Source organism: Anas acuta, chromosome 4 (assembly GCF_963932015.1).
Source record: "Anas acuta chromosome 4, bAnaAcu1.1, whole genome shotgun sequence".
Lineage (NCBI taxonomy): Eukaryota > Metazoa > Chordata > Aves > Anseriformes > Anatidae > Anas > Anas acuta.
The window spans coordinates 44,697,499-44,711,465 of NC_088982.1; the positions used below are offsets into that span (position 1 = coordinate 44,697,499).

A 13,967-nucleotide genomic window follows, 5' to 3' on the forward strand; every position below is an offset into this window, starting at 1 on the left:
TTGACTTCATACTAGACAGCTTCAGGGAATCTAGATTCCTTTATTTTGGGATGGCTCCTACTTCTACCTCCTGCAACCCCACCCATGAGAATGCACGGTAGAGTAGGAACATGGGGTTTCCTAAGGACAGCTGAGCTCCTTCAGATCTTAATTTGGTTGTTTGCTTTAAAAACATCTGGGAACTGAGCAAAATGAGTTAGGCAATGGATCTTCTCCATGCCCTGTAATCTGTCCTGCCTTGTCAGTCATGGACTAAGAGACCTTCAGCCACTCACAGAATCACAGGGTGGTTAAGGTGGGAGGGGACCTCTGGGTCCACCTGCTCCAACTCCTGCTCCAGCAGTGCCACGCAGAGCAGGGTGCCCAGGACACATCCAAGTGACTTCTGAAGATCTTCAAGGAGGAGACCTCACAGCCTCTCTGAGCAGCCTGTGCCAGAGCTCTGTCACCCACACAGGTGTGCTTCCTGATGTTCAGAGGGACCCTCCTGTGTAACAGTGTGCACCCAGTGCCTCTTGTCCTGTCCCTGGGTGCCACTGAGAAGAGCCTGGCTCTGTCCTCTCTGCATCCTCCCTCCAGGTGTTGGTACACATGGAGGAGATCCCCTCTGAGCCTCCTCTTCTCCTGGCTGAACAGTCCCAGCTCTGCCAGCCTCTCCTTACATGAGAGATGCTTCAGTCCCTAGATCATCTTGGTGGCCCTAAGCTGGACTCTTTCTAATATGTCCACACCTCTCTTTATTGGGGGGCTCAGAACTGGACACGGTACTGCAAGTGTGGCCTCACCAGTGCTGAACAGAAGGAAAACTCCTCACCACTTGCAGCAGGGCAGGGAGACAGACACAGAAGGCAGATGCATCACTTGTTCTAAGTGGTGATCTGTTCCTTCTGCAAAGGCAGCGCAGTGAAAAATGGTCTTTTCATAAAGAATATGAATCTCTTCCTATCCATTTCATTTAAATTCAGTTGGAAGCATAAAATTATGTTTATAGAATATCTCTGACAAATTACTACAGGGTCTGGAAGCTCTGGGATCGATAATTTCAGCACAGCCAGGATTGCCTGTCCAGAACAGTAAAAAGGCCAGCAGAAGCCTAGACTTTTGGAGCCAATCTGGGAAATTGCTTCCAAACCTGCCCATCATTTAAGCTGCCCATCTCCTCCCAGCCCCTCCCAAACCAGCAAGCAAGTTGCTGCATTCCAACAACAAAACCTCCAAACAATTTGGTGGTATTTTTATAACGTGTTTTTTTTTATTTTATTTTTTCTCTTTTTAATTGAAAGGTCAAAACTCGACTGATTATATGCAGTTTAAACCAGCTTCTAGAATCTGCTTGGGGAAAAAGATAAAAAAGAAGAATGGAGAAAAATGTGAAATGGTTTGGGAGGTGATCACAGCATCTTCTTGGGTATACGCCTGGGTAGCTCAAGGGTACTGTGAAGGCTTTGCCTCAATTTCTGCTTGCCCTGGGCTAGGTGGGATGCTGTTGCCTAGAGCCACCCACTGTGTAGATCCCATACGTAGTTCCCATTAGCTTCACCCTGCTTTTTGAGAGGCAGTCAAAGCATATGTCTAGGCCAGTGGTGGCCACCTGTGTGCTTCTCCTGGAAGGAGAGGTGCTGGCTGTAGCTTCTGTTGGCTTTTCCTGGGGTCTGGGAGAGGAATCTAACGTTCACCAGTTCTGGTGTAGGTACCTACAGCTTTCAGCCAGGAGGCCTGCCTGTGCTAACAGGACAATCTGGAATATTCTGAGCTGCTGAGGGGCAGCTTGGAGCTTCCCACAGCTCCTTGCCCTGAGGATGAGCTGTAATTGGTGACAAGAATAGAAAGCAGGTCTGACCAAATGCAGAACACAAGGCTAAGCTCAACAGTTGCCTCTCTAGTTATTATTTCTCTTCCTTTCTTTTTAAACCTAAAGGAATAACTAAGAGGATCAATAACTAAAAAAAAGAGAACAGGAAGGCTAAGCTACAGTCTGACCTGCCATTAATCCATTGTAATGCACAAAACCCAATAAAAGGCAATTGCAATCAGCTGTGTAAATACCCATGTATACGTCTAGCCTACTTAAAGAAGTATTTTCATATATATCTATGTAAAATTATATTGTAATATCTATTATAATGGTGTATATAAAAATATACATATGCATATTATGAATATATAACAAGGTGTATAAGTTGCCCATTCCTTCTAACATGTTCTGGTTGGAGAGCTCTCCAGCCTTTCTAAATAACTCACTGTGTGAGATCCACATTATCTCCACTGAAGTTTTTTTTCCATTGGTACAATATTGTGTACAGTTCCCTTCCTGTTGCTGATTATACTGGCAGATGTTTTTGGTAGACACGAGTCCTATTTTAAATGATGAAGTATTTTTATTTCACCTAAGATAGGACCAAACTTTGATTTCTTTAGTGTTTCAGAAATTACTCCATTTGCAGTTTGGCAGCATGATCCTAACTCCTTTGCAGGTTTCAGCTGACACTTTAAGTGTCTAAGCAGTCCCAGGTAGATCTGGTGGAAGACGACACGGAGATTAATGAGGTAGCAGATCTTCCACTCCAGAAAGAACATACAGAAAACAATCTTTCTGTTTGGCTGAAGATATAATGAAGAAGTACACGATTTGAGTTGATAAAGCAATTACTTTCCTCTGGCAAACTTTTGCCAACAAAAATGTGCTACTGTGTGTCTGTAATACTTTGAACATTTGAATACATCTTTGAACAGTACTAACTTATTTCTATCACGTTAATGTATTTTCCTGTTCTGTGTTTTCCCTTTTAGGCCAAAATTGGGTCTGGAAAGCTCATGGGCCCTAAAGGCGTTTCTGTGGATCGTAATGGACACATCATTGTGGTGGACAATAAAGCTTGCTGCGTCTTCATCTTCCAGCCAAATGGGAAAATAGTCACCCGGTTCGGTAGCCGAGGAAATGGTGACAAGCAGTTTGCAGGTACACTTGATGGTAATATGTAAATCCCCTTTTCTTGCCTCTTCTGCTCACATTTGCATGATGTTTGAGCATGTTGAAGAAGCTCTATCCTACTCATTTTTTTCCTGAGGGGGGAAAGGTTCTACTAAACACACAGCTTCTGTTCACTTCACCATTTGTTTATCTGGCCGGGAAGATTGCAACATCTGTTCTGCAAATGTAGCTGTAACTGGGCTGTTTCATCTACCTTTCTGTGCCTGGAAGCATTTCAGATCACTGACCCGAGAAAGACTGATCTTAACCAGCATTTTATAAATGCTTTGCAATGCCCACGCTAAGCCATTCATGGTAATCAACTCAGACATCGTGCTTTGTATTTCCCGTGGTCAGATACACATTAACCCATGCCCTAAGTAGTATCTTCCCATTAGAAAACAGGCATAATGGAACAGTGTTAAGATTGAGATCAGGGAGACACAGTTATGCAAATGGGAAATGCCAGTCTGGGGAAATTGCTGCTTATATATTCAACTGACTACTTGCACATGGTGTCTCTCAATGAGAACATGCAATTAGGTTAAAAGAAAAACAACAAAACTGATACATATTTTGACTGAAAAGCTGTTCTTTCATAATTTGAAATGAAGACACCAAATTATATATGCAGGTCATTTTGCAGGTGTTTGGTCACTTACAGTAAGTAGTTATAGACTGGTCTGATGTTTTGACAAGCTCACAGCGAAAGAGAGAAATAGCTTAAATGATATAACAGCTCTCATCTTTCTTGAGATCTCTTTCAGTATCTCATGGCAAAAGAAAAACTATCTAAGTAAAATAATTGTATAAAGTGAAACTATATAATTTATGAAAGCTTTGGCTGTAACACAGCCAAGTGTCACCAACATTTTCTGGGTACATCCAATTTCTTTCATCTTAAAATTTGTAAGAATACATCCCGATAATAGGTATGCAAGTACTCTCTAAAAGTGCATTTGAGCAATGTATCATCTATTCTTGGTGGAAGGCGACACGGAACAGGTGAATTGTCACTACTGGAATGTTTTCACTGTAGAGGTCTTCACCTGTTTTATACTGTATACTGATGAACTGTGAAAATTGCAACCGAGTTCCAGTTTAATAACTCAAAATAGCACCAAGTATTTTGATTCAGGTGCTTTCCTGCTTTCAAGTTACAGTTTCTTATGTAAGTTTGTGCATGTAGTTTAATAAACTAGAAAACAAAAATGTAGTTTTTCCCCTGGCAGTGTTATTCTAGTTAACTTTTGTATTTGTCCTAAAACTTGCTTCCTTGAGAGCTTGTAAGAAGTGAGCAAACAATGATAGAAGATTTCATTTAAAGCCGTACTTTTTGAGTACTATTTTCATTTTATATGTACAACTTTATCCCTAAGCACTGTGCTGTCTTAATAAGCATATTAATATCTATGTAGTCATCCATATATAGAGGAAGAGGAAGGAACAAACAGTGCTAATTGGTATGATAGCACTAGCTGACATGGTTGAAGAATAAATGATTTGTTTACAAAAAAGCACGCTGAGCTTTTTTAAACATGAAATGTAATTTCATGTTTCATTTGTTCTTTCAATTTGATTAATTTGATTTACTCTTTCAAATATGAGTAATTTGAAATGGATTGTCCTGTTTAACTGTTTGTTGTTCAGAAAGCAAACATAGTGATATTTTGATGTATTTATTTTAAAAATTATTTTAGTGGTATTATTTTTAGTTTTTTTCTTCTTCTGTATTGCAGGTCCTCATTTTGCGGCTGTAAACAGCAACAATGAAATTATCGTTACAGATTTTCATAACCATTCTGTCAAGGTACTGTGAATTAATAGCAGTTTGGAAAGCCTTTTATTATATCATGTTACTTTCCTGGGGAAAATAAAGTATCGTTAAAAACAAAGAGCTGATGCTCGCTATGTATGAGGCCTGATGAGAAGACTGCACATTTGGAGACCTTTGCATGCAGTGCATTGCTTAGTGGAGATACAATCAGTTGCCTTTGGTTTCACTGTCATGTTCTCTAATTCAATTGCTTAAACATAAGTTATACCTGAGATAAATTGTATCACTGTGGTTATTTTTGATTAGCTGTCTGCCAAGCCAGTTATTTATTGTTCTATGCTATTTTAGGTAACTCATAACTGCTTTTGAATATCCAAGTAAAATCTTCCCACTTTTCTAGTAGAATACAGTAGAACAAAGTGAAGATACCTGACAGCCTTTAATTCCATATTTGTAAGCTTTGTTATTCTGGATCCATTTATCACATGATGGTCTTAACAACTGTGTGATACAGACCATCAGTTTTTATCCAGTACATCCTGCACAGGGCAGAAGTGTCCGCTAGTCTTTAGTCACGTGGGAAATCCTGACTCATGGCCTGTTAAACAGTCATGGTAAGATAGGGTGGTGTATGTGTTTGTCCCAGTAATAAACCAGAACAAGGATAAATGTTGAGATGTGATGGAAATTTTATGTTAAGGAGTTACAGGCCATTTCAGAAATTAGTCACCTGTGTTTGTTTTCAGGACATGACAAACCCTTTCAGGCACTTTCTGCACTCTGCACACATGCAGCCTCAGTCCAGTTCATCAGTGTAACTAAAATGATAAATTGTGTATGTTTACGTGGCATATGGAATTTCTGTCTGCCTACTACTGAGCCTATACAGTGTGATGTCCATAGTGGTGCTGAATCACCTAGCATTTGAGCAGTGATCTTGCTTTTGTACGCTCTTGGAACATGAGAAGAAACAGCGACTCATGTGGTTTGGATTACGACAGTAAAGCCAAGGCTGTGGCAGGAGCCCTGTCGCAGAGTGTTTACGTGATTTAGCAGCAGGAGGTCTGTGGCTCCATAAATTACCTCTCCACCAGCAGGGCTTACTGTGGAAACAAGGATGCCTGGAGAGAGTTAACAACGAGAGCCAAGTAAAACGAACAAAAGCAAGTGAAGAGATGTAAGAAACGAGGCATTTTAGTGAATTAAAATAAATTGCGTCGCTAATGAGAACAGAGTGTCCTGTCTGTGTCTGGTGTGACTCAGGGGGATAAAAATGTTATTTGTTGCAATTTGGTACTAACTGGCAAGGATTCTTATTTTTGTAGCGTTCTCTAAATCAATGCAGATAGTTGTTGACACTTTGAGAGTTATTTATAAACTGAATCATGCTGTTATCTTTTGTTAGATGGTGAGGAAAAGAGCAGAGAGTAAACTTTGTTTTAAATAGTAAATACATTTGTACAGAAACAATTTTCATTCTTATGGCTCCCAAATCCTCTTCCTGCCACCAGTGTCTTGAATTATACATCCTCACTCTGCAAAGCATTATCTTCCTTCTGCCATTAACCTTCAAGCTTTTTCCTCGTTTCAGGCATCTTCTGTAGAAAATCCTCCTCAATATAAGCTTCTCTCTTGTTCTGTCACTGACACCCTATTTTAATCCAGGCAGAGAGCAAATTATCTTTGCCTTTTTTTTTCTTATTAGCTGACTTTTTTCCTATTGTTTTTCATCATCTGAGGCACCACCCTGGTGCTTCATTCATTTCCACCCCCAAAGGCTTTCTCTCTGTCCGTTGTGGGTGTTGGAGAAGAGGCTGATGTCCTCTCACCTCTCACCTTCTTAGCACCTCAGTGTGTGTTTGGCACTTGTCAAGTCTTTGCATTTTCTTGTTTGGGCCACAGCTGGTCCTTAAGAACACTGCTGGACCTCGTGGCACAGCTGGGCCTGTGTCCAAGACGGATGAAAATAAATGGAGATAGTTATGATGTTATGTAAATGAAACATCCTGAATCTCACTTTCTAAATATTTTGGCTTTTTTAATTATGGGAATGCTTCTTATTTTGCTTAGCTTGTTTTCAGGATGTAGGCTGGTGCTGGCATTGTCAGTGAGTTCATTTTTCTTTTATCATATTTCTAAATATTTCTAAAATAAGAGCAAAATAGGAGAACTATAAATGTCCATGCTGAGAAAGGATGGGGAGGGAGAGAGAGAGGGAGTGAGTGATTGAGGCAGAGAATATTGCTTGGAATTCTTCAATTCCCAATTTTGTTAATAAGTGAACTGGTAGTAGTAGATCAGTAATATTTGATGTGATGTCATGCTTTTTCCTTTTCTTATTTAAACCCATACAGGTATTTAACCAAGAGGGAGAATTCATACTGAAGTTTGGATCAAACGGAGAAGGCAATGGACAGTTTAATGCACCAACTGGAGTAGCTGTAGACTCTAATGGAAATATTATTGTAGCAGATTGGGGAAACAGCCGAATACAGGTAGAGATTTGTGTATTTCAAAGGTGCTCGATAAGGAAAACTAATGGATTGATAACTCTGGTCACTAAAGTCTTCAGACTTCCCAAGAAGCAGGACAGCAACAGTGATGTGGTTTCTAACACAGCGTTTTTTCTTTGATGCCTCATTGTTGGTCTGTCCACTTTTAGAAGTGGTAGTGTCAGACCATGGACTTCCCAGTGTGACTGCTGGCAAGTCTGACGGTTACTTAGGCTCTTGTCTCCAAGTAGTTCCCCAGAAGCTATGTGATGAGTTCAGGCTTACAAGCTTTACTGAGATTACAGTAATTTATAATAATCATCATAACAGAAGATTGAAGACATGGTGGAAAATACAAAAAAAAAAAAAAAAAAAAAAAAAAAGATCTCTGTATACCCTGAGCCAAATGCAGCAGATTTTTATCATCTTTTTAAAATATTGGAAAAATATTCTGCCTTTATGTTAATAGAGTTGCACTCTTTTTATCATTCAAGTGCTAATCACAAAATTCTTAGCTTTTTGCCAAAGAATATCTAATAAATAACTAAATGTAGACATTAGTTTCACTGAATATGAAAATAAGGGAGCTGCTCGTGAGCTGTTCTCAGGAAGCACTGTCGATAGTGTAAACAAATTCCTGGTTTTCTCTGTGTGGGAACCTAAGATTCATGCTAGCCACAACAGTAAGATTTGTTAGGAAAACAAGGTGTTGGTTGAGTCCCTCACTGAGTTTGTTTTATTCTAGCTGGTTATTTTTAGAGCAAGGAACAGCCAAGATGCTTTTTTTATTATTACTTTGTTGCATGCTTAATTCTTGCCAAAGATCCTGGTAGCCTTAATTAGTTCTTTTTAATAAGGAAATACATTTGTATATAAACTTGCATATTATGAGACTAACAGATCAGATTCTGTGTATATTTATTCTAGGATATGTATGTATGCCAACAGTTTCAAAAATAAGAATAGTGGTATAACTGAAAGCAGATTTTTGCTAGTTTTCTTTTTTATTCATAACTTTTCTTATGTGCTTTATCACCCCAAAGGTCTTTGATGGAAGCGGATCGTTTTTATCCTACATTAACACATCTGCTGACCCACTTTATGGCCCCCAAGGTCTGTCCCTTACTTCAGATGGCCACGTTGTAGTTGCAGACTCTGGAAATCACTGCTTCAAGGTCTATCGATACTTACAGTAACAACGAGCTCTGGAGATGGATAATCCTCCACCCGTAAGCAAAGACTGGTCCCAGAGACCCAAGGCAGGATGTCTCCTACTTTGAGTTCATTTTTAATTATGATGGAGTCTCTTATGGACTTCTCATGTTAATTTCCAAACTTAATCTTGTTTACATAGAACTTGCACCTCTTACGTTCCTCACTCAACTTTTTGTTGTAAGGGTTATTACACAGAATCCTCTTTAACTGAATTCATAGAGACAATGTGATATTAAACACAAACTGCAACTTACAGAACTGGAATTAACTAGTTAGGCAAAAATGAGAAAATTTGGGGGAAAAATCCCCAAAGCTATTTGAAGACTGCGAAAGGTAGCTCCTGTTCAGAGCTTCCAAATTTGAAAAAGTGTCATTGTTATGCATTATTTCACCCAAAGGTGATCCTGGGAATCTTCTAGATCTCATTATCATGGTAGGTATTACACTTTTAACATTCTTAAGTCTTACTATCTATAACAAGTAGGTCCTTTTAGTATAAAGTTAAGTCACACAAAATCAGTCTAGTTCTAACTGTCAGACCTAACGCAGCTCAACATTTAGCACTATGAGAATCAATGCAAGTTCCCAGCTCCTGTGGGATTAATGAAGGATTGTTTCATGTGCTTGTTCTTCACTCTTCCTCTTGCTCAATGTGCTGGAAGGACTTTGCAGAGACCTGACATTTCTAAAGCTCTGGAAAAGCTTAATTGTAGTGATACATTAGTGAGAGCTGAATTTCTGTATAACGACAGACCTTTTGACACCAAACTAGTTCATTAGGATCAGGGTTATTACAATGTCAACTCAATTAACCTCATGTGTGCCACTCTTTCATATGTGTTCATTGCCATGTTTCCTTAAGGCAACTCATTGTATTAACAAATAAAAGAAATGCAGCATCACACAGGACAGAAAGCCAGAGAAGGTACCCCTATGGAGGACCTACATTATACAACCAAAGGAACTGTGGTAAACAGAGGTTGTATAGGAAAGCCAAGGGTTACCAAAGCTATTTCTTTTTACATGAGGAAAAAACACATTACAAATAAGAATGAATTTGAACCAATTCCTGAAGTCCTTCATCAAAGGGAATTTTGTTAGAGGATAAAATAAGGACTGTGAGATTTGTTCTGATTTGTTTGTATGTATGTACGTATGACTGACTGACAGAAAACAATTTAAAAAGTAAATGTATGTTATTTCAGCAAACTGGAACATATGTGTGCCATTTGACAATGGCAGTACTCTGAAAAATGTCCCTCCTCCTTCCTGCCAGATCTTTCTACTGTGTTCTTTGTTAAGTATTATTTTAATTGGAAATGCTTACAATCACATGACTTGGTTCTGTTTTTAATTTTTTTTTTTTAAGTGTGTATTTGTCCTTTTTAAAGGACTATTGGCTTTACTCTTAATTCTAAATCCAGTGGTCAAAAGATGAATTGCTACCATAGCCTAATGTAGAAAGAGTGGTGCTCACTCTTAAACCTCATTCGAGGAGCTGGTGAGCGTGCTGCCAATGCCTAAAACAGTGTGACAAGTAGCATTTTTCTCTTCTAATTTTTAGGGCCTTGAAACAAAAGGGCATTGGGTCAGGAACAGGGGAACGTTTTAAGCATATTCGCAAAATTGAAAGAAACCTTTGTTAAATGACTTGTTACAGGTCTTTGTCTTATTTCTAAAAGGTTAAAGTTGTTTCAATCAATTTGTGAAAAAAAAAGAAATGAATGGTTTTTCAGAAAGATATGTTTGACTTGTAAAAATGCAGACCCACAAATTCTTAAATGTAGTATTGTCTATTTCTTTTAATTACTGTTTCTTCTCTTTCCCTTGTTTATTTTTTTGCACATAGAGTCAATTTACAAAATCTCATGCAAAGACAAGTTTTCTTATTTCATTGGAATAAATATTTGTGTATAAGGCATAAGCTTTGGACTATATAATGCAGCTAAGAAACTGGTGGTAACATTTTTGAAATGTTAAAAATCAAGTCTGTTATTACCAAAAGAAAAAAATAGCCTCTGCTTGAACTGAGTTTGTCCTAAAATTCCTAAGATGATAGTTACCTCAGATATTATACAATAAACTGTCCTATCAAAATTTAACAAAGTTTTAAATCAAATTTTATGACGATCAAGTAATTTTCTTCTAAGTGTCCTTATAAGAAACCTTCTGACAATTTCTAACATTGGAATACCCTTAGATGGCTAATTATCAATGAAAAAAGGTACATATTCTGTGATAATGTTTTAACTATATTGCTTCACACAAAAAAAAAAAAAAAAAAAAGAGTTGCACTGATTCTTTGAGAGGAAAAAAAAAAAAAAGAACATGAAAACTGTATTGTTGCTGTCAGTTATGGATACTACTGATTGAATCTAGTTCCAAATTTGAATTTTCTTAATAACATTTTACTAAACTTGCGTGGCTTCCTCTAAAGAAACATTGCCAAATCCTCCATTGCCAGGAACTCTGAGAACCACAGCAATCAGACCCTAACCCATATATCAAAACGTATACTTAGGACTGTACTGTTCTGTGCATCTACTTTACTTGGAGATTTTCAGCTCATTTGACACCGTGCTGCTCATCAGGATTTTACGTAGCCTCTGTCAACCCTTGGCATCCTGATGAAATGTGGAATTCTGCACACAACCCCCTTTCTACCAAGCTAACAGAATTAGGGGTGATGTGTTTTTTTTCTTAAGACTGAATAGTGGTTTGTTTTTTCCATCTTATCAATATTTCGGACACTAGAACAGCACGTAGGGCACTTGAAAAATGGCACTGATTTGGATTTCCTTCTGATAGATAACAAATGCTACAAATTACAATTTCAAATTCAGTGGCATAGGCTATTTCCTTCCAAAGGCTGACCTTATCTCCCTGGCACAGGAAAACTGAGGAACATGTTGCTTCTGCAGTGTGCTTTTCAAGTCAACTTAGCTAAAATGCTTGGCTTACTAACCTTACAAAGAACAACCAAAGCAGAAATTCTGTTCTAAAAAACCTGGCAGATTGTTTTCTTCTTCAATTAAGTGAACGTCAAAATTGCACTACTTGATTTACTGAGTTGTTAGCATTTATTAAAGGCTTTACAGGCATTCTGCTGCCAGATTTCAGGTATAACCAAATGTTCCCTTGACTTCCCTGGAATGCTAATTGACTAGCAGCGCAGCATGAATGGTGAAAGTATGTGCTTCGTTTAACTAATCTTCAACTCAAAAGTAATCACAAAAGGTTATCAGATCTTGTGTAACTTGGAGTATTTTAGGACAAACTAGCCAACTGTATTTTCATTATTTTGTGAACAGAATAAAAGGATCTATTCAGGTAGATCCACTACAAATAGTAGAGGATTTTTACCTAGCTTAAAACAGCAGCAACGTAGCTGAATAGGAAAAGGAAAATGGCTTAAGGCAAAGCATTTGTCTAATGTAGACGGAGAGTTATTTATTAGTAAATGCTCTTCTGTTCTGTAAAAGCTAGAGGGTTTTCAATTTTACGTCACTATTTTTTATAATTAAGGATCTAGTGTTGCCATAATGAGAACTATAAGTGCCCAATATGTTGTGTTTGTTATAAAGAAATGACTTCCAGCTGTGGGTGACAGCTAGTTATGAAACCATGGTGTACATCGAGACTGTTCTTGAAGAACTGTGAGCAGTGATTGTTTTGGTCTGTTTGTGGAGAGTGCACGGAAGGTATCTGTGCTCCGCAGTAGGAAGGTTCCTAACTGGTTGCGTTATTTCCGATGAATGTACAGCACTTCAGTGATGTTTGTGAGCAACACGGCCTTAACCCGGACAATTTTGCTTTGGCTTTATGACATGGGAATGTTCCCTGAGCTGCACAGTGTACAGCAGTACCCCCATTAGAAACCTCTACCAGTTGATACGCTGCAGCTTTCCGGTTCCAAGAGTCTGTCTTTTCTCTTGATTTTTTTTAAAGCTTTTTGTACATTCCACCTTTGTAAGTCCATTTCATATGTTTTGTGTACATGTAAGTCTTATGTAAGTCTTGCGCTCTGTTGAAACTCATGATTAATTTTTTTTTTGTTGGTGATGGTGGCGTTTTTTTTTTTGTTTGTCGGTTTTGTTTTTGTTTTGTTTTTGAATCCCTACGAGGCTAAACACAAACTTTGTCTCCTTAAGGTCGAGGATGAAAGATGCGCATCAAAGTGTTTGTGTGTGTGTGTGTGTGTGTGTGTGTGTAGTTTTAGCTTCCTGTGTGCCACGGTATTATTGATGCTTTAGCCGACAATAAAAAATAAAAATTACTCTGTCTTGGAAATGTAGGAAAATCAGAGTCAAATGTGTACCTTTACCACGCACAAAAATTTCAAATAATAAAAATAAAGCTTGTTTCCTCTGTTATTCTCGTTGAGATTTTATTTTTCATGTGTTTCGTACTCATTGTCCCTAAAAATATCTCCATAATGCAGCAAGATGGGTAATTTTTTTTTTGAAAAGGAAGCTCTGATACCAGAGGTCACAAGCCAATAAAACTGTAATTACTTCACAGGTGTTTAGCTTTTATCTAAAAAAAAAAAAAAAGAAAAGGAAAGAGGGACTTAGATCCTCTTGGGAAGCAGGCAGAGAAGTGGGCTTCCTTGTCCTCCATGTTCCATTTCAGTAATCAAAAGTTCAGTGATCAAAATTAACATTTTCATTGGAGAATGCTGCTCTTTACCAGGAAATTTCTGCAGCAAATGGCCAACTTCCTCTTTGGTTTTGCTGTGGTACTTGCTTGAATTCTGTGAAGAGATAAGCGTGTGATCTTTTAGAAATCCTGTGAAGAAGAATATGGAATTCTGTTTTCACAAATAAGAAATAATATCAGGGAAAGCAGGGCCAAAATAATTTAAAAGGGTACATATATTCTGGGCACCCATCTTGAGATACCCAGAATCTCTCTTTTTAAGGACTGCTAACCACTTATAAATAATTACATGATCAAAACTGTTTCATTGTTCCTTAAGCTAAAATTCTCTTTCACAAGCAGCTGCACCACTCCGCAGTTAACTATCCCCATAGTTTTGCTGACAGTTCATGTGAATGCTCCCTAATTTGCACCAGACAAAAATAACTCCATGAACTGGAACAGTCAATGCAATTTCTGCGGACAGATGCTCTCCCCAGGCACCAGCTGTGTTGGTGGAAGAGCAACCCACTGTCTGCTGCTCCTCGCTACCTCCAGTTGAAGTTTCCTGACCCTCCTGTGTGTCAGATGAACGTGAAATGATGTATTACCAAAAAACTAGTAGATAAGCTACTCATTTCATCGAGTTGGTAAGTGGTTACTTCAGAGGTCTGCTAGCAAAGATGTGGCAGCAGTGATCACTGCCGCAGGGCCAGCTAGCATCTCCCACTGGGCCAGATGTTTGCAGGGAGAATGCCTGTTCACAGGCTGGGAGCCCGAACACTTGCTTGAGCATGACAGGAGGCAGCAGATGCCGTAGACACTGCCCCGCATGGATTACTTGTGGGTTACGTTGCCTCCTGATGCCCAGCCA

General features: G+C 38.6%; 2 protein-coding genes across 17 annotated transcripts in view; both read left to right on the forward strand.

Annotated features, from left to right (window-relative positions):
• The window catches only part of TRIM2 (tripartite motif containing 2), an 88,213-nt gene extending 75,385 nt beyond the window's left edge, over positions 1–12,828 (forward strand). For 15 of the 16 annotated variants that reach the window (XM_068680990.1, XM_068680991.1, XM_068680989.1 and 12 more), the window contains 4 exons: positions 2,791–2,971; positions 4,711–4,781; positions 7,103–7,243; positions 8,284–12,828. In XM_068680990.1, the coding sequence (XP_068537091.1) occupies positions 2,791–2,971; positions 4,711–4,781; positions 7,103–7,243; positions 8,284–8,436 (546 nt within the window). In that variant the 3' untranslated portion in view covers positions 8,437–12,828. The remainder of the gene's footprint in view (positions 1–2,790; positions 2,972–4,710; positions 4,782–7,102; positions 7,244–8,283) is intronic. The other variant, XM_068680994.1, reaches the window with a different exon arrangement.
• MND1 (meiotic nuclear divisions 1) overlaps positions 1–13,967 on the forward strand; it is a 213,689-nt gene that overhangs the window by 158,441 nt on the left and 41,281 nt on the right. The window lies entirely within an intron of this gene.